Here is a 21,349-nt window from a genome sequence, read left to right on the forward strand (position 1 = left end):
GTGCCCTTTTGGATGAAAAGAATACCTAAGCCCAGCAGTTGGAGATCACAAGCCACTGTATGTAGGTAGTGTGATGTAATCCTTCAAAATTAATTTGATCTCAGATCATGAAATAAAAATTAAATAATTATTGAATGTATTACAGCATTCCTTCCTTTTTAAAACTAAAAATACAAAATAGTTTGCAGAATTCCATGTGTGGAGTTGGATTAGTTGATCTCAAGAGGTCCCTTCCAACTGAAATAATCCTGTGACTGTTCTGTAACTCTGCTATGTTCCCAGTTTTGGTCACCAGTTGTCAATATTAGGGTTTAGAATTGCAACCCTTCAGGTGGTACATTGGATGTAATAATAAAGTCTAGTAAATATATATTATATGAATGCAAATCTTCTGAAAAAAATCAGCAGCTCAGGAACGAAGGCACACAAGATTACTGAAATCATGGGGAAAGGTATTGCAAGGTACAGTTTGATAGCAGCCAACTAATTCCACTGCTAGAGTTATGCTGTGGACATAAATTGCCTGGGGAATAAAACAAGGGCTATGACTATGTTCTGTGCATTGAGACTAAATTATTCCTTGCTATTAACTGCGTTGAAACAAATGGACTTACCCAGTTAACCCACATTCCTCTGTTGGCTTTTCCATTAACACCACCAGGCTCTGTGCTAGGAGAGCCATCTCCTATAACCTCTGCCACCTTTTCCTTCAAAGATCAGAGACACTTGTCCCAGCATTTAGTTCTCAATATGTGTATTATTTTCCAGAGTCTATGTGCACTTTTCACTACCATTACACATTCACATCGCACAGCAGGAATTCCTGATAATTATCCTCTTCATTAGTGTGGCTATTAGAAATCTCTAAACTTGGCAAGCTGCTTAGTTCGTACATTTGATTCTTATACGTTTATGCAGCATTTTTGTTGACTTCACTGCAGGCCACCAGTTGTAGGAAAACCCAGGCTCCTATCTCAAGAAAGCATAGCCTGTCAGATAGTCAGTTAAAATCCATTTAAGTATTAACTAGATGATTTTGCTTATTTCTCATTTGTCTTCAGAAGGTGTTTAATATTGCACAGCTCTCTGCAGGAAAGACCCTGAGCTAAATTCACGCCTGAAGTTCCTTTCCTCCATACCATGGGGTCTGTTTTTCCTGACTCCATTGTGTTTTTGCTGTGTCCACACAGTAAATCTACGTTACGTTTATTTACCAGTTACAGCGCTGCCATTATTGAACTGAATTTGAAACGCTTTTACACACCAATGGCCTCCGTGTGAAAGGTGAAATATGAACCTCAAATCTATCATCAGGTTTATTACATTGAGAGGTTGTATGGTTACATATTCACAGCTGAAGTGAAACAAAGATAAGGATGTTTGCACTTGCATATTTAAACTTAGTATTTTAATTGACTACCGTAAAATATATCAGGTTGTGATAGAACAGCCTTTGCTTTCTCCAAAATCCTGCTGCTGTTCTGATACATTAGCTTTTGTTCGCAATGTATTAAAATACTGTTAACAATTCGGTATTTATCATAAAGACATTTTCAGCAAGAGAACAAAATTCCTGATGTAGTGAATGCTTTATGTGTGTAAGTGGCACTTCGATGAGTGCGGCATACAGGGAATATGACATGGGTCACTTTTTTACTTTAAACAGGAGCACTCTGCCACTTTGGGGGAAGATAGCTGCGGGCACTGGGGACACGGGGGGAACAGGCTCCAGCTCCTCATTTCGGAGACGGCGGGAGCAGCATTTCCCAATGCACTCCACCCTACCACCTTGGTTCCTCTGTCATTTGCACCAGGGGACCGCAGCCCGCAGGAGGTCCTGCTGTGTGAGCCCACCCCGGGCTGTCAGACGAGGGGCTGCACGACCTGGGGAAGGGGCTGCATGTCTTGTCACGCAGACAAAGAGCAGACAAGGCGAATGGATGCTCATATTTGGGGACTGGGATCTGCTCCCAAACCTGCCGGCTGGGCAAAGCTGGCCAGAGGATGAGTGAGGTGTTACCAAGGAGAAGGGAAGGGGCTCGATTTTTGCTGAGCTCACAATCAGACCCATCTCCCTCAAAGAACTGGGCGTACATAAAGCACCAGTTTGGTACATAAAGCACCGGTTTGGTACATAAAGCACCAGCTTGCGGCAGCTCAAGGTCTAAATGCCGTTAACGGCAAAAATAAGGATGTTTTCTCAGTTCAAGCGATGAACCGTTTTAGTTATAACTAGAATTATAGTTTTCAGATGAGAATGTGATTTTTTTGAAGTATCTCTGTCACTGCCGCCTGGTACATCTTTATGAAGATTTACCTCAAAGCCACACCACTGCTGTTTGTCAAATGACGTCAGACCGGCCAGGGCCTGGCAGTCCCGCTCTCCCCTTGCCTGCTCCCCCTTCCGCCGCACTCCCGTTCCAGCACGCGGTCACCTCACACACTGCGTCAGATCGCATTCGCTTCTAATTTTAATCCCGCCGGCACCTCGGTCTTGCTTTTGTTCCACTCGCCGTTCGCGGGGTCCCCCGGGCTGTCACGGGGGCCGCTGCTGGGAAGGACCCGCAGGCCGGGCGGGGGGGGGGGTGACCCCGCCGCGGAGCCCCCCCGGCACTTGGTGTTCAGCCTCCCCTCCCCCGGCTCACGCCCGGCCAGCACCGGCCACCGGCTCCCACCGCCCCGGCCGCGGCACCGCCGGCTGCGCTTCCGCGCCGCCAGGGGGAGCTGCGGCGGCGGCGGCGGGGGGGGGCGGAGCCGCGGCGAGGGGGCGGGGCCCGCACCCACGTTCGAGTTCCCAGGGCGACGGGTGGTCGCGCCGTGACGTCAGGGTGTTTCCCAGTGACGTCAGCCGGCCCATGCGCAGTGGCCGCGGCGGCGATTCTGGGTGACGTCACGGCCCGGGCGTGACGTGCCGGTGGCGCGGGCCGCTGGGAGCTGGCCGGGATCTGCGCTCTCCCCCCTCGCGCTACGGGTCGCGGCTGGGGGCGTCCCGGCGGCGGGGACGCGGCTCCCCCTCCCCCTCCCTCGCCCCAGCGCTTCGGTCCAAGATGGCGGCGCTGAGCAGCGGCAGCAGCGCGGAGGGGGCCTCGCTTTTCAACGGGGACATGGAGCCCGAGCCGCCGCCGCCCGCGCTCGGCGCCTGCTACGCGGGGGGCAGCGGCGGCAGCGGCGACCCGGCCATCCCGGAGGAGGTGAGAGGCCACGCGGCGGCTGCGGCGCCCACCCGACCCCCGGCCACCCATCGCGCCCCCGCCCCCTCCGGCCAGCCCGCACCCGGGGGCCGCCGGCGGGCCCGGGCGGAGCGGCGGTGCGGGGCTGGCCGGGGCCCCGCGGGGCAGGGTGAGGCGCAGCGCTGGCGGCGGCGGGGATCCCCGCGGCGGGGAGGCCCCGGCCTCCTCCCCCACACCGGCGGCGGGGGCGCCGCTCCCTCCAGCCGGCGCCGGTGGTGCAGTGGCGGGCGGGGACGCTCCGCGCCTCGCCGCGGCCTCGCTCCCGCCGCGCACCCCCGGGGCCCGGGCCGGCTCTGCCCCGGGGGCGGCCTGTGCCCCCGTGCGGAGCCTGCGCCCCCGGAGCCGCGGGGGCCGGGGGTTCCCCCACCGCGCTCCGGCTGGGGAGGGTGGCAGGTCGGGGTCTGATTTGGTGCAAGCCCCCAGCCGCGCCCCGGGTGTCAGCCTTGCCGTGACCCCGCGGCTGTGCCTCGCACAGGTTTTGCGTGGGGGTTTTGTAATGGGCTCCCCCTCCCCCCTGCGATGGTTTTGAAACACTTGAGATGTGTTTTAAAACCAGGGTTGGGTATGGTTGCTCCTGTGGAGGTTGGCTCAGGGTTTCTGTAAGGAGTCCGAGGAAATGTGAACGGGCAGGGCACTGTGCAGGCACTGGGGATGTCAGGCCTCTGGTTTTTGTCTCTCTGACATACTTCCTGTGTTTTGGGGCACATTACTTAACTTCCCAATCCCACGGAGAGCAAGCGGTACTGCCTGTTTTGCTGAGGTTGAAGTGTAAGTTGCTAACACTTCTGAGATGTTTTCAGAAGGTGGAATAAAATGTACCGTAACAGCGCAAGGTATTTTGCAGATTCGCATACTGTAGATGCTGAAGTCTGAACAAATTGCCAAATGCCGTGCACGAAGTCTGTTCTGGAAGTAAATACAGATGCCAGAAGTGCTGCCTTCTTGTTCCGAGCGTTTGTTGCTGAAGATTATTCTAGCTCAGCTTTCCTGAGCATGTCTGTGTAGTCAGTGCTGGACCTCTCACCTGTGAGCAGAGTCCTGTGGCTCTGTGAGGTGCTGAGCCCACCAGGGAAGGGCTCTGTGCTGCTCTGTGGGGAGAGCCTACAGCGGGGAAAACAAGCTGGCTTCGATCATCAGCTCACAGAGGAGTCAGGCTTGACTCCCAGCTCACCAGAAAAAGACTTTTTGTCAATTTTATTTATTCATAGCATAGTGGGTTATAGTGGAATTAATGTGTTGAGAAGTTTGACAAGCACTGGAGCTCATGCTGGCCGGAAAGGAGAAATAGGGAAGGAGTCTGCCCCCACTGCTGCTGGTGAGAGGTGAGATTGATTTTTCTCATCTTAGGGAGCTACTGGTGTACTTGCTGAAGGAAGGCAAAACTCAGCAGTATACATGTATTTTACACCTGACCAGCAGGGTGATTAAATGCTTTGAGTAATGCAAGTCTGGTCTTAACTTTCCTGAGTAAGGAGAAACTCTCACGTGGTCGAGAAACCTAAATATCTAAAGAGTGGGGTTTAAGAAATTCTTTCTTTCGGCAGCAAAATGAGGTTAAAAAGCTTCTTGCTGACTTTTACTATGCCCAGATTGTGCTGGTAGAACTGTACTCGGAAATGAATTTCTCAGTTATTTCTGCTGTAAAAAAGACAAATCTTTGTGGAATTATTTCAGTAACTCGTTTATATAGTGGCCCTAGAAACAGTACTATCAATACAGCTGAGTTAGGTAAATAAACTGCAGTGCAAGAGAGAAGAGGGGGAAAACAGTAGCAGGAGGCAAGATGTTTTTTTTTTTTAATCAGTTTTCATACTAAGGGGGGGTGTTTTTGAAACTGCCGTAAGTCACTTCAATTTCAAAAATATTTTAGCCTGTGTCATCATTAGATTTGACTCCAAATGCTAAATTGCATAGTGTAGCTTCCCTTCCTGCCCTGCCACCTGAATATCTTACATCCCTATGTGAGAGCAGGGGACAGAGAGAAGCAGTCTGGTATCTGGAACACCTGCCAACCAGAGAGGTTGGTATGTCACAGGTCAAGATTAGGAAGTGTGTGGGGGTACTCTTGTGTTATTTAAAAGCAAACTTCTTATACGTTGGAAATACTGAAACATATAGGTCTAAGGCAGAGCTGGTGCTAGAATTTTGTTTTTCTGATGTGGTTTTGTTCTTTAGTTAGCTAGTTCTTCCACAAGTCATAAGTAATTAAATTTTGTTTACTGTGTAAGTACACCTATTACTTCATCTAAGCCTGTACTTTTAATAAAGTTCAATAACAAAAAAATGCTGATACAGTTCAAATGGAAACTACCCTTAATACAAAACCAAGCCAGCTTCAAGTATAATGCAAATTTAAAGTGACATAAGTCAGAAAAATAATGAAGTGCTTCTAACTGACTCATGGCTCTAATGTAAGTACGTTCTAGTGTTTTGTTTTGTTCCTTCACAACAATGTAAATCTAAGCTTTAAAAGTAACCTTGCTATGGAAACCCATGAAGGAGCATAACCTCATTTATTTCGAGGAGATACCTGGAAAGGTTTTAGTTCCCTACGATCTTTCAGGAGCTGCTGTCTTGATTTCCAGAAGGAAAACCTTCAGCTCTGTACTCAGTTTCTAGTTTTAGAAGAGGCGTGCACAACAATCTAATAACGAAGTAATTCCATAAGAGTATAATAATTGCTAAAGCAGTTTTTTCTGCATTACAATTTAAGATTAGTAAGAGTAGCTGCATACGCACTCACATAGTACATTTAGGAAACAGGTACTTCTTGGAGGTGTAAGGATTTGAAAAGGGTAGGGGCAAATGAATTTAGCAGAAATTTTCCTCTTCCACTCACCATTCAGTTGCTGGTGTTGGGAGGCCTGGGATGAGCTGTGGTGTCCAGAGACACATAGGTTGGCTTCTTCCCCGGGATGAATTCTCGGGACAAGAGATTGTTTGGATGGAAGGTTTTCAGAGTATTACAGGGTTGTTGATATAGTAAGGAGTGTGTGACAGCTGGGAGGAAAGGCTCTGTTCTTGTTGCTAGAGATTATTTACACCAATATTAAATAATTCAAATGGGATTTTCTGTACTCAGAGCTTTGTGCCCTGAACTGCTCTTCGGAAGACAGCAATGACTTTGAAGATTGTGAAGTGATGGCCTGAGCTGTTGGATGGTCAATTGTTTTCTAGGCAGCGATGCTGGAATTTATCCTGCATGAATGTTCGTTATATATTTAGAAGCCTTAATCTTATAAAACAGATTTAAGAAGACAACTAAAACGCATAGAATGAAAAACGCCTCTAACCTTATAATATGAAGTAAGTGGTGACTTCTCATAAAGCAACGTAGGTACACTGAGAAAAAAACGGGGCTGTTTTTGTTGCAGTAACATTTGAGGAGCCTATCCTGATGAGAATTAGAATAACTTCTCTTTTAAGTTTCTCTTTCTCTCAAGAGTTTGCAATTAAACATGCTACTTATTTGGGAAGTTGAAACAATTTAAGCATTTTTTTACTTCATTGCTTTTGTAGTTTTGGGAATACGTTTTATGTTGAATCTCGATTATGTTTCATTGCATTTGTGTTCAGTGATTGAGCCAACTTTATAGCCTGTGAATGACATCCTATTTAATCGTGAGGACAAGTTAAAGTTTAGCTACAAGGTACTTCATATCCAGCTAATATTCTGCAGGAGTATATCTCAAAAGATAAATGAAATAATTATTTTGTTTTGCATAGCACAGGAGAGGCCTTAGCTGAATGCTGTGTCTGCCTTTGAGTCACAGTTTCAAGAAATACGTGGTCTAGTCGAGGGAGAGTCTAGAGAAGAACAGTAACAGTGATCTGAAGTCTATAAGGTCAGAGCTTTGAGGAAAGACTGAAAAAAACCCCAGGTTGTTTAAAAAAGAAATGGAAATTGTCAAATCCGATGTAAAGAAGAATGCAAATAACTTGGTTCTCTGGGCTTGTGGTGTTTGCTGCCAGAAGTTGTGAGTTTAAATGGTAGCAGAGGAGATGGTTTCACTACTAGACCTTTTTCTTTGTGGCTAGGTATAGTGAAGCATGAAAATAGACTTTCTTAACTTACTTATAAAATGTCCATTGATAGATTCTGTCACCTCAACGGGCAAACGTATGTCAGGAGCGATGGGGGAAAGTTGATCCAGGTGTAGAAAAGACAATGACTTTGATAACATCTCATCTTTTTTTCCTTAGGCTTTTTATGATTTATTTGCAGCAAGGTAGATCGAACATCAGAACACAACCTTGAAATACTTGAGTTTAGTTGGGGTATTAAAGAAGTTTCTACTTACGATGTTTTTCCCAAAAGGCAACAGGATTAACAGCTGTCCTGTGATAGCTTGTTTGATTACACAAAACTTGCCTCATAGAGGAACACCTTCTTCTGAAAAGTTTTTGTGTCTCAGGAGGCTTGTTTCTTGTCTCTGTGGATACCCGGAAACTGCCTGGATACAAAGTGTTTGTACTGAGTTTTTTTGTTAATTTATGTTGTTACTTAAGCCACTAATGCTATTCTCATTTATACTTTGTTGCTTTTAAACGCAAAGACCTATTATTTGTAGAGCTGTTCTATTAATATCCTTCTTGACACTTGGTTTTATAGTCAGGAAAGGCAACTCTTTTGTTGCCTGTAGTTAAAAATACTGTAGACCGAATGAGATTTGTTTGTTTTATGGCGGTATCTTTTGATGGTAGCTATTTTTTAAAACAAACTGTAAAAAACACAATTTCCTTAAAGCGCCAATATTCCACTTTGTTATTTTGTAACAAATCTATAGTTTGGTTTTATTAATTATTTTATCTATAGAAATTTTGACTGCATGAAAGAGCTTGGAGGGAATTTCAATTAGTTAGAAATATAATTTCATTTGTTCTTCCAAAGGAAACAAGAGAAGGTTTCAACTGATCATGAAATTAATAATTCTCTCCCAATCCAGCCTTACTTAGAAGCTACTTCAGGTTTGAGAGTTTTTGGTGAAACTTTTTGGCCAAGTGCGAGTTTTGTGTAAGTTTTGTTTTCAGTTTGAACAAGTCCCTTTTGAAGGATGATGTAATGTACAATACAGCAGAAATGTCCTCTCATAATGGTAGCCTCTAAGGGTTGACGCTGCTCCCTGTCTCTGCAATTATGCTGAAGTTGATCAGATGATGCTCTGCCACCCAGGGTGGGAGGTTTTGCTGTTTCTGGTGCCTGTGCTGGGCCCCTCAGCCAGATCTACTCCCTTGTGCCAACTTAGTACCATGAAGGTCCTTTCCTAAGTCGATTCAACTCACTAACACTAAAAAAACCTCTGCATCGCTTTTGCTGGGTTAGTTTTCTGCAAACTTAGTGATGTGGATCTCTTCAACGTGGCACCCAATGAGCTCCAAAACTCTTCCAAGGTAGGAGACAAAAGGAATGTGCTTAGGGAGAGTAGTGATAGTGTGGTGGATTATAAATTTTTTTTCTCCCCTTTTATTTTTTTAAGATCGTCTTTGAAACTGCATGAAACTGCACTGGCCTTAATGTTTTACATTTAAAAGAGAAGTCTTGTTCATCTGAGGCTTCCGTAGCTGGACTTGCCAGGTTTAGATCCTGACATGTTGGATCTTTGTGGTCCTGAGCTTGTACATACTAGGCTGTAGCAATCTTACTCGATCTCTCCGGTTTACTTTCAAGCGTACTTTTCACAGAAATATGATTACATGCTCGTGGTGGGTTGACTCTGGCTGGATGCCAGGTGCCCACCAATGCTGCTCTATCGCTCCCCTCTTTAGCTGGGCAGGGGAGAGAAAATATAACTGAAGTCTTGTGGGTCAAGTTAAGGACAAGGGGAGATCATTCACTCATTGCCGTCACAGACAAAACAGACTTGACTTGGGGAAATTAGTTTGATTTATTAGCAATCAAATTGGAATAGCAATAAAACCAAATCTTAAAAAAGCCTTTCTTCTACCCCTCCCTTCTTCCCAGGCTTAACTTCACTCCCAAATTCTCTACCTCCTCCCCACCAGCAGTGCAGGAGGACGGGGAATGGGAGTTGTGGTCAGATCATTAAGTGTTGTCTCTGCTGCTCATTCCTCCCCAGGAGGACTCCTCACACGCTTCCCCTGCTCCAGCGTGGGGTCCCTCTCACGGGAGACAGTCCTCCATGAACTTCTCCAATATGGGTCCTTCCCACAGGCTGCAGTTCTTCACAAACTTCCCCTGCTCCAGTGTGGGTCCCTTCCCCAGGGTACAGTCCTTCAGGAACAGTCTGTTCCAGCCTGGGTCCCCCACGGGGTCACAAGTCCTGCCAGCAAACCTGCTCCAGCCTGGGCTCCTCTCTCCATGGGGCCACAGGTCCTGCCAGGAGCCTGCTCCAGTGTGGGCTTCCCATGGGGTCACAGCCTCCTTTGGGCATCCACCTGCTCTCATGTTGGGTCCTCCCTGGCCTGCAAGTGGATCTCTGCTCCACCGTGGACCTCCATGGGCTGCAGGGGCCAGCCGGCCTCACCATGGTCTGCACCACGGGTTGCAGGGAGATCTCTGCTCTGGTGCCTGGAGCACCTCCTGCCCTCCTCCTTCACCGACCTTGGTGTCTGCAGGGCTGTTGCTCTCACATGATCTCACTCCTCTCTCCAGCTGCAGTTGCTGTTGTGCAGGCTTTTTTTTTTTTTTTTTTCCCTCTTCTTAACTATGTTATTTCAGAAGCGCTACCACCATCGCTGATGAGTTCGGCCTTCGCCAGCAGCAGGTCCGTATCTTGGTGCCGGCTGGCATTGGCGTTTTTGGACATGGTGGAATCTTCTAGCAGATTCTCACAGAAGCCACCCCTGTGTGCCCCCCCCGCCCCCCCCACTAAAACCTTGCCATGCAAATCCAATACAATGCCATCGTTTTGCCAGTGTGCCGAAGATTTGTAGGTTCTCTATGAGCTTCTTGTATAGTGAGCATACTTTTCCAACAGCTTTGATCAGATGAGAGTTCTAGGTACAATATTTAGTTTTCTGAGCTGTGAGATGGTTTTTGTAATTTTCAACTGTTCACACATCTGTGTGTGTGAACACAACTACTTTCTCATAGCTAGTGTAGGACACTGAAGTCATAATATGTGGGTTTCTTTGCTTCTGTTTTTTTATTCCAGTTGCTCTTGAGCTTTTTGGGTGTACAGTAGAATCCTCCTAATCTTCCCTCCTTCACACAGCTTCTTTCTAAAATGATGAAATGCATATTTATGCAACTAATTTCCTCTTCTGTGACCAGTACTAAAGTTAAACAAGGCTGCTTGTTGCAGAATTACATGCCTTTCCTTCTTTTTTTTTTTTTTCTGTTTAAGCTCCTTGCTGTGTTTGGTTTGTTACTCCACCTTTTTAGCATTTGTGTTTTTTGAAGAAGGTGCAACCGTTTGTTCTGTTTCTGATTAATAAATATGGACCATAGCAAAAAAGGATGAAACAGATGAAGGTCCAATTTATAACCATTCGCATTGTACAAAGGTGCTGTCAGTTCAGGCAGGAGTTTTTGGGGGACAGTGCTGCCAGCTGTCATCCCACCAGGACACTCCTTGCCAACATGAACATGAAAGATCAGAAACCAGAACCTGCTCTCTTTTCAAAATGGAGCTTGTTTTGCAGTGCGGACATAGCACTCAGTATCAAATGGGTTCTGCAGACTGTCGATATCGAATTCAGGAGATCATAGGAATGTATTTGGACACCGAAGGAAGCTTTTATTTTTCTGAGGTTCTGATCAAGTGAAGTATTTTTGTGGGTTCTCCCAGTGTACCTGCACGACATTTAGTATGAAGAGGCAATTCAATTTTTACATAAAAGGTAACAACTTTCTTTAACATTTTTCATCTAGTAGGCAAGCAAGTAAGCTTGTTAATGAAGAAAATGTACTTACTGTTTAAAAATGTGTTGTGCAACTAAGTGGCCAGGAATTTTTTTTTTTTAAACCACAAGAAGGGGAGTAGCAGCTCCAGTATCTTCATCTGAAGAATGTAGTAGTGAGGCCCCTTGAACAGTACAGTAATTAGTACAGCTGTTGTTAAATGTACTGATCAGTAGTATATGCTTTTCAAATGCAGTTACATTCTGTTCAGTCAACATTTTCTGACACTTGGAGCACAGACTTGGTAACTTTTAATTTTTTTTTTCTTTATTTCAGTTAAAGGGACTGTTTTGAAAGTAAGCATTTCTGAAGTCGGAGTAGCATGTCGAGTTTTTTAATCACCCTAGAACTAGTTATTCGCTAATGGTGTTTGAAAAGCACTATAAAATCAACATGAAATAAAATACATCATGATGACTTGAAGTTGGTAGGATCTTGATGTTTGGAACTAGATGGGTGTATATTGGTGCCTCAGTCTTTGAACTGGTTTTGTAAATTTATTCATTAAATCTCAATAGGTCAAACATTCTCTCTAATTAGTTGTAAGTAATATAGATTTAGATGTGAGTCTTTAGCATCATCTGAGGTTGCTTTCTTTAAGCATTCTCAATTTTGGTAGAATACAATTTGTAACTGCTAATAAAGTCTCTTGTGATGTTTTTAAGCTTATGTAGATCATTGAAAATTGACGTAACCTTTTCCAGTCTTTAGATTCAGCAGTAGTTATAGGTTATAAGTCTTGCAACAGGTTTTATATACTAAATAGTTCTCCAATTTGATCAGCTGAAGTTTGAGTTAAATGAAAACACATTTTTCAGTTTTTGTTTGTTTGTTTTGGGGTTTTTTTGTTTGGTTTGGGGTTGGTTTTTTTTTTCAGTTTTCTAAACTAGGTGGTTGTTTTCAACATCCTTCCATGGTAGCTGTTGTATATTGGTTTGGATTTTTTTTAAACTCTCCCAATTCTACAATGAGTAGCAAGGAACCAATTCTGCCTTTTGAATTGATTCATTTTTCATGTTGGTACTAGGGTTACTAAGGCAGCACGGTCTGCTGAGTAGAACATGGAATGCCTTTTAGGAGAATGTGGTTTCTGTGGCGGTTTCTATTTGTGACTGTTTTCTGTGATGGAGAGCAAATTAGTTGTGTTTTACAAAAAAAAAAAAAAGAAAAAAAAAAACATTTGCTCTGTTTCAGGTTTGAGATCTTTTTGTGATAAAGATGGAATACCTTACTTATTGGATCACAGATATTTGTGAACAAACAGAATATATTTGTACTTGACTAACAATGCCAGCTGTCTTTTACATTTTCGAAGCAGTCGGTAGGAAATGCATACACATTTCAGTAATAGTTTAATGGTAGAATATTGCAAAGTATATAACAAATTATTTTATGGACTGTTAACATGAACATTTAAATATAAGCTGATTATCTTTTCTGGATAGTCTAATTAATTGTGTGCTCTGGTAAGGAGAAAGCAGAATAAGTTCTATAGTTCAGCTGAGACTGCGTTTATTTGTTTTGTCATTTTAATTAATGTGACCCAAGCTGTGTAAGAGCTCTGCTTGACTAGCGTTTGCTTCTTATAGGCAATTATTGTAATTAGCTGGTTGGCTGCTTGCTTTCCATCACAAATATGACTTGTCTTCAGCTTAAGGTGTGCGAAGAAATAGTCTGGTGTATGCACAACAGTATTTATTAATATTTTGATGCTGTATGGATTTAAAACTTCTTGAGAGCCCGTGGTAGTTACCTCTCTAAAGCAAAACTGAATTCTGAAATAAGTTAGGAGATCTGGATTTTTTTTTTTTTTAAATCTGTGACAGTCTAGGGAGAAGTCGTTAAATTCATAAACGTAACTACAGTGAATTGTACCAGAACTTGATCTGAGCATGATCCTCATGACTACTGAATTAGTAGCAAAATTAATAAAAAGGACTAGTAGTAATGCAACACAAAAGCCTCGAGGAATGTGAAATTAAAGATTTAGTTAGATCAAAGAAAGCCATGCAACTGGTGGTTAATGATTTAAATGAAGGATACAGACGCCTCTTATTCTTTACAGTCTGCTGTTCTGCTGTGGTAGAAAACATTTGTTAACTTTCCTTTTTATAGTGCTTGGAGGCAAATTCTACTTTGTAGCAAGCAGCAAAAATGGCAGGTGATGGAAAAAGTGGGGGAATGGAAGAAAATTGAAACTTAAACAGGAAGGTTGCTGCTTCGTGGTAGCCTGAATCCATCCAACTGGGCACAACAGAGAGGAAAAGTGGCTTTTTGCACCAGCTCAGGTGGTTGCTGGGTCCTTTGCCAAGCTGCTTCTGCATTCTAGAGTGGCAGAGAACCTTGAAAAAGAGAACAGTTTTCTGCTTGTTTAGCATTTACTAAAATGATTCAGGCAAAGGTTTAAGTTCTGGGGAAAGAGTAAGGAAGGTAACAGGGGTAAATAGCCAAGGACAATATGATAACTGCACCCAGCTTCTAGGTTGGTATAGGCTGCAAAGCAACCACTGCCCAAGGCTCTTGGTGACTTTGTTCTTGTAGAGAAACCGCTTGTTTATGTTAAAAGTGTAGACTTTATTGAGCTTCATCCTTTACAATTTACCCTTGTATTAAAATAAATATTTTTAAACACTTACAAAAGGTAAGTAAAATGTGAAGTTTGAATTCCTTTTGTTAAAGAGGAGGCAACTTAAGAGGCAAAGGCACAACAGACTGAAAGGCTATTTATTCTGCTTTGAGAGTGGAACCGAATCTCAGACATTGTAAAGGAGCTGCAATAAAAATGGTTCACCAACATTATCAAAACCTTGGCGAAGATACACTAGGAAAGGCAGTCTCAATGTTGATGTTCATGTCACTTGTGTAAACTCTTATGTGAAACCCATTGCAAGCTGGTTTTAAATTCAGTTAGGTTTTTCAGCTGTTAGCATTTTTCATACTTGTTTAATGAAAAGTTTAACTAGACCGATGAAAAATGTGGTAAGCACAAAGAGCCAGCAGAGAGTAGGAAAAATGCAGAAATTAACACAGTTGACGTGCAAGTCGAGAGAAGGTTCCACTGAGAGATGGAGAAGAGCTAAAGCCTGAAGTATGGGAAGAAGGAAAGGACTGTCCTCCCCACTGTATGTGCACTTTCCAGCAGATGACTGCAGAAAATGAAAAGCAAGCTTTGTAAGAGGCAGGAAGAGGACAAGCACCATTCAAGGCTGATGAGGGGAAAGTATCTCAGGAGAAATTATCAAAATGTGAGGAAGTGGTAACAGTGATTTTCAGCAAAGAAACTAAGTAAATGCGAACTCTGCAGCTTGGCATGCAAATGCTGAGGTGGGATGCTGAGTTATTAACCCCATTCATATGTCCTCTTGCCTCTCCCTCTAATGCTTTGCTTTCAAGTTAGTTAAGACGTTAGTCCAGCTAAGAACGATCTCATACATGAAAGCTTACTAAAGCATTTTCTGACAAAGTGGTTCCTAGCTCAGTGGACCAAACAATTGAGTTGATTCTCTAAGAAGGAAGCCTAAAGGGACTGATTAGAATAGTATTGGAAAGGTATTGGTGATTTTGACCTTCTTATAAGACAGTTTCCAAATAAAATCTTTTTTTTTTTTTTTATATTACCTAGTTGGTCCTCACAAAGTATTCTCCGTCATCACCAAGTATGATAATCCAAATGTAGGACATGCTGTGCCTGGACAAATAATGACTTTTTTTTTCTTTACACAGTTGATTTGAACTTTCATCTGTCTTCTACCGGAGGTGAATCATAGAGCTATGGGATGTGCTACAAGATTTGAGTACTGACGCCAGGTGCAAAAAGTATAAAAGACAGTTTACTTTGTGCTGTCCTAGGCACTGTGTATTTTGACAAGCAGTAAAGGATGCAAGAATAACTTTGTGGCATATAGCCTCGCATTTGTGGAGCCGTAGTCTTACCTGAATAGAATGGATTTAAGCTTCTGCTGTATCTGACTTGCCTCTGGCTTGAAATAGCTCATCATCTTTATTACATTGCAAAGTAGTGCTTATTTGCAAAATTAATGCACGATTATCCACAATAGGCAGATACAAGTTGATATATTCCAGTATATCTGGAATATTTCCACTGTGTCTGTTAGCCTGCGTCAGCTTCCTTGTGTCAGCAGCACTAAAAGGAGAATCAAATCTAATCTCTTCTGGTAGAGAATAACCTTAACTTAGTGCTACCAGATAGGATAGAAAAATTTATTTGAGGCTTTTTTTTGGAAAAATGATAAGATTATCCAAGCTGTAAAGGATTCATTACTTTTTCGTGGAACTACAGTGAAGCAACGTGTCTCCAATAGCCGTGCTGTTTCCCAGGGGAAGAGACTAGACTTCCATGTAGGCAGAACTAGGTGCATTCCAGATTTAATTCAAAATAGCTTAAGTTTTCTAGCAACTGTCTCTTAGGCTGGCATCATTTTTTGTATTTCTGCAAGATACTTGGCAGTTGTGGTTTTACCGTTTCCTACAGGTGTGGAGTTTCATAAGTGTTGTGGAGTGCTCATAAAAGTAACAAAAAATAGATGTCTTCTTTTGTAATGGCCAGCAGGCTTCTGCAGTTTTCTTTTACTTCTAGAGTAGGTGTGAATAAAGTGTGGATAAAGGGATTCCTGTGAGGTCTCGAGGAAGGAATGGTATTAGAGCGTATGCTTTATCTTGAAAAACTTGGGTTTATTCTGTTGTCTGGGAACAAGCTTTTTGGTCCAGATCTGATTGCTAAAAGGATTCTGTATTTCATGTTTTTGCTGTCTCTGTTGTTAAGTAGTTCTTTGCTGCTGTCGTTGAATGTGCGTGCTTATGGGGAATGAGACGCTTCTTAAAATCCTAGGCAGTTTTTGTACACTTAGGTTTTATTTTCGAGTCACATGAGGTCACTTGCACCAACCACCAGTTCTGAATTCCAGTTAGGAAAAGGCTTCAGTTCCTTCAGTTGAGTTGAAGTAGTCATAGATCCTGCATAGTTGGATGCAATACACTTGCACAGGGGTTGATTCTCAAGGAGCTAGCCGGTTAAGGGATGATCTGGACCACAAGAAACTGCATATAAGCATATTCACTGCTATGGAGAGCCAGAAGGTAAGTTTTCTATGAGTAAAAATAAGTGGAGGTCGCCACTTTAAAAGAAATTGTGAAGCTTGGAAGTTTGCCATGGCATGTGTTTTTGTGCCTACTTGATTAGGGATAGAATATGCCAGTTAATACTAGATTTGTGAAAGTTCTTTCAGCTTGTCAGAAGACTTTTGATGAATATGGCACACAAAATAGGTTTTCCATTTCTGTGAGCAACAAGTAATGATTTGTTGCTATGGTTGACTTTTGATAAATTTCTGCCTGCCTTCACTGTACTTTTAACTGTGTGAAGAGCCTTTCTGAGATGGTAGAAATCCATACGTTTTCCTGTAAGCTTTACTTGTGGAAAGGCTCTTGGTTTAGTGCACAGATGTATAGTAGGTAATTCAGGGCCCCATTTTCACCTCCTCTGAGCAATGTTGTCTTCCACTAGACTTTAACTTCAGCTTCTTCAGGTGAAGACATTTTTTGCCGTAGCCTGGCAGCAAGTTTCAAAATGTTTTATTTTCTTTGCTAGTCATTCAGTTTTTGCTCTTGCTGTGATATTAATTTAGCAGGAAGATTTCTGCCCTTGTTAGAGGCTGTTTGATTCTCTTGCCAACATCTCCTAAGTAACATGCTTCCGTTGTGTATATTGCTGTTGCTCAGTTATATATTCTATATCTTTACTGTAAGAGAAGAGAGAAGCAAGGTTGTGGTTGTGGCACAAAATAGAAAACAACATATGAGCAAGGCAGTTATTAATTGTCCATCTTCAAAAAAAGTATTTGGAAACTCATCTGACAGGGGTTCATTCTACTCGGCACTGGTGAGCCCACACCTGGAGTGCTGTGTCCAGTTCTGGGCTCCCCGGTACAAGAGAGACATGGACATACTGGAGAGAGTCCAGTGAAGCGCCACGAAGTTAACGAAGGGTTGGTGAAAGGGAGATGAAGCCAGACTCTGTTCGGAGGTGCCCAGTGACAGGACCAGAGGCAACGGGCACAAACCGAAATGCAGAAGGTTCTCTCTAAACATCAGAAAGCGCTTTTTTAATCTGAGAGTGATTGAGTGCTGGCACAGGTTGCCCAGGGAGGCTGTGGAGTCTCCATCCTTGGAGATATTCAAAAGCCATCTGGACATGGTCCTGGGCAACCTGCTTGAGCAGGGAGTTGGACTAGATGACCTCCAGACATCCCTTCCAACCTCAACTATTCCGTGATTCTGTCAGTGAAGCATCTTCCCTCCCAACCTCCCCCATTTCCAGGCATTTATGTAGAGTAAATTGTCGATATTGGCTGTGGTACAGTACATATTGAGGAAAACTTTTTGGTGGGTGAAATTGTCAGAATGACCAAATAGTAGAAGTTGCATTAAGTACTAATGAGACCTATTTCTGATGGTAGAGATGATTCCTTAGTTTGTCAATAGTTTTCTGTATACACACCCAGGTTAACAGCATGTTACCAGTTAGTAACTAGACGTCCGAAACTCTTGCATTGAACAAGTTAATTGAAATAGTGTTGATGCAAGCTTGTTCTTTTTACCCACCATACAACTAGCTCTTGCCATCTTGGGAAAAACTAGCAAAACAGAGAAATGCCTCTCTTTGCTGCTGGTTGGCAGTCCTAGCTTCAATGTGATAAATCGATTGCGTGTTGAGAAGCAAGCTGACTTCCACAGTCACCTCAATGGAATTTACGTGCAGAATACTTGAGTAGCACACCCTGTTTGTGTCCCTTCGATCCCCTCACTCTTTGTAATTTGGGTTGCTTGTTCCTGAGCAAACTATTTTTGCTTGGCTGTAGCTTCTTGATGGAATCTTTGTTCTGGTATCTGTTCTAAAACTCAGGCTAAAAGTGAATCAATTATTAGTTTACTTTAGGAAATGACTGGCAAATAACTGGTGTCTGGAATTAGAAGGGGTAAAAAGGGTGGTGTGCAAAATGTGAGTTCTGTATTTTAGTTAGTTTCTTTGTAAACATCTCAAGTCGCTTAGTAAAACTTGTTTTGATCCAGCTTGGATTGGATCCTATTATTGATGCCTGCTTTAAAATATGAAGATATTTGCATCTTCTTTTTAAAGTCTATGTTGTCACTATTTGTAAATCCAGACCTGGTCTTGAGGCTGTATATTTTATGATCTGTGAAATAGATAAGAGTTAAACTGAAAAAGGTAAAGGGAATCTCTAAAATCACTTTGGAAGAAGCACTGTGTATATTATCTTAATAATTTCTTCCATCCTGGGTCTAATAACTCTGACACAATCTTTTTTTTTTTTTCCTGATAAATAGTCTGAATAATACTACCTATGAAGAAGAGATTCTCCTTTTCCTCCCTCTTCTTCCACTATAAATTTCTGACTTTGGTTGGACTAAAGTGGCTTCTTAAAACAGTGTAACATTATTGTTTTAAATGTTTGGGTTTGTGCTTCACTGCCTTTTTAGGTATACATTAAGATTCATAATACTGTTCACCTGCAATAGTCTCAAAGTCCTAAATTGACTTTTCAAGTTGTTGTGAAGAATGAGTAACAACCTGCGTTGTTTCATAGTACGGTGCTGTAAGTTTTCTCTGTGCACTGGAGGTAGATGTCTTTTTCAGATTCTGTCCAAGGTCTATAAGAAAACTTGTAGGGTAGACAGAGTATAGAAGTCAGGGTATAAAGGTGCTTTTTAAAAACAAAGCATCCTATTCCCATGAAAAAAACCTGCTAGGTATAGCCTTTGTGAATGTTGTTTACACAGATTACCTAAGCTTTGATAGGAGAACTCCTTAACTAAACTTTGTAGTGCTGTAGAAATTGCATTGCAAAGTCTTGCAAGGAAAATACTTAATATGGCTTTGATAAATGTGAAAAATAAAATTGTTCTTAAAAGTTGTTTATTCAGTGCTTCCTGAATTTTAAACCCAAATTTAATTTTTCTCTTTTTATCTCAGAAGCAAGCTGTGTCTTACTGACAGTGAATGAATGGGATAGCTTTGATTCTCTTACTGACAATTAAACTACTTTTATTATGGACTTCTGTTATTAAATATCATGAAAATGTAATTTGGTTTTTGGGCTCCTTTTGATTATTTTTGTAATTTTCTGCTTTAGGTGTGGAATATCAAACAGATGATTAAATTAACACAAGAACATATAGAGGCACTGCTAGACAAATTCGGAGGAGAGCATAATCCACCATCGATATATTTAGAGGTAAGTTTACATTCAAATGAAAGTGATTAGGTTAATCGTGTGTTATTTTAATCTTATATGAAGCATTTTGTATTAAAACTGAGAATACCTGTAGTAAAACAGAACATTCTCCTTGTGTATTAGAAACTTAACTCTTTCCTTGGAGACAGAAACGAAACATATGGGATTCCTGATACACATCGATAGAGGAGGATCAGTGGCATAGTCTAATAGTTATGTTAGTGTAATTGAAATATAAAGCATTCTTTTCAGGTATGGGGCAGGGGGAGGATTTTGTGTGTATAATAGAAAAAGATGCTCTGTTGTTAAAAGCAAATATATACACGTACACATGGAAATATCTTATAAGACTAACATTGCCTTTGAAGCAGTTGACTTAGCTTGTTTCTCTTTGAAAAATAATCACGGAGGATGCAAAAAATTGTGTTAATAAAAGGCAATGTAAAGAAATACATAAAATTGTAGGGTGGAGTAATAGCTTTAAGCTGTGTTTAATTTGTAAACGAACTACAAATTAAATTTCTATATTCTTTCATCACTCCAGATTCATAAAGTTGCGTTGACGTAGGACCATTAAGAGCATAAAAACAACTGCGTGCATAAGTGACATCTATTAGGAATGGAATGGATATCGCTTGCTCCAAACCCTGCCCTTTTCTTGGTTCTCTCAAGCATTGAAATAACTGGAGGTTAACCAGACTTCTTTTGTAGTCTTTTTAATTGTAATTGCTGCCTAAAGGCACTAGATAATTTAGAGTAAAGATCTTATTATTTGAGATACTTGCAGCTTTTATCTTAATATGTCAGAGCAGTGCACTAGCTTGATTAAACAAATGTTGACATAACATCCTTAACAATTAAGGTCAAATGAGGCCCTCTGAAGTTGCTTTACTTATTGCTAATGTGAAATGGGAGTATCGAATGAGTGCTAATCACTATTTTAACCACTCAATGGTATCTAAACACACTTCTGTTTTCACATGGACTGGTTCATTCCGTATGTCTGGATTTAATATTGCCTCATGTATGTTGGTTTCATTAGATTGTATATCAAATTGCAATAATAATTAGCTTACTCTGTACTAAGTCTGGATTTCAGGTGGTGAAATCATTAGTTCATTACAGCCATTTGTCGCTTGCTTGTATCTAAATTAAAACTGAGATCCCTACACTGGAAGCTTTTTGATTATTCTGTCATTGATTGATAGGGAAGATGACATTTGCCGTTGTAAATATGTAGTACGAAGTGATCACGCTGGTGTAAACAGTATGGTGGTTCTGAAATAGTCAGTGATTACAAACCACAAAGCTTAAAGCAGATTTGCAAGTTTGATGGTTCCATGTGCTGCTGAGATGAAACTGCAACGCTGGCTCATTGACATGGTGGGTAAACCCTGCCAGATAGAACGGAATGTTCCTCTGCTGCAGAGACTTCTGCTGGGTCACAAAGTGGGTCTTGTGACCAGTAGTGCTGGTACTGACCAGACAGCAGTGAGCCATTGGGAGGAGGGTGGAAATCACCGGGATTCTGCTTTTTCAGTTGAATTATCCCGTGAGCCAGCGAGTCCTGTGAGAAGAGCCCACTGTTACTGAAATGAAACATTTTGTTTTTCCCAGCTCTTTGCTATATGGTTCCTCCACTTCCTCTGCTCAGGTACTTGCAGTACCAGTAGTGGCTAAGCTACTTCCAATCACTAACCTAGAAGGAAAATATTGTGGGTTTGTTGGATTAGTTTGCCATTCAGTTAGTAGATTAAACTTGGTCGTGATGAAGTCCAGTGAGCCCCAAAGCTGTGGTTAAGATTAGGGAAGGGGAAGAGCTTGCAGCTGTGAACCAAGAACCTTCGAAAATGTGGTGAGAGAGGAGAAGAACTTTGGGTAGTCATTAGCTTAGATTAGATCATTCTCAGATGGATTGATTGAAGTGGATAGGATTAAATGCTGCAAACCTATAATTTGTTTAGCATGTGGATTTCCTGTGG

The 21,349-nt window shown here is 42.2% G+C and overlaps 1 protein-coding gene across 1 annotated transcript in view; it reads left to right on the forward strand.

Annotated features, from left to right (window-relative positions):
- The first annotated feature begins 2,888 nt into the window (after positions 1–2,888).
- The window catches only part of BRAF (B-Raf proto-oncogene, serine/threonine kinase), a 79,977-nt gene continuing 61,516 nt past the window's right edge, over positions 2,889–21,349 (forward strand). The window contains exons 1-2 of the mRNA XM_065658433.1: positions 2,889–3,191; positions 19,266–19,367. Of these exons, the coding sequence (XP_065514505.1) occupies positions 3,048–3,191; positions 19,266–19,367 (246 nt within the window). The 5' untranslated portion in view covers positions 2,889–3,047. The remainder of the gene's footprint in view (positions 3,192–19,265; positions 19,368–21,349) is intronic.

The sequence above is a fragment of the Caloenas nicobarica genome, chromosome 1 (genome assembly GCF_036013445.1).
Source record: "Caloenas nicobarica isolate bCalNic1 chromosome 1, bCalNic1.hap1, whole genome shotgun sequence".
NCBI lineage: Eukaryota > Metazoa > Chordata > Aves > Columbiformes > Columbidae > Caloenas > Caloenas nicobarica.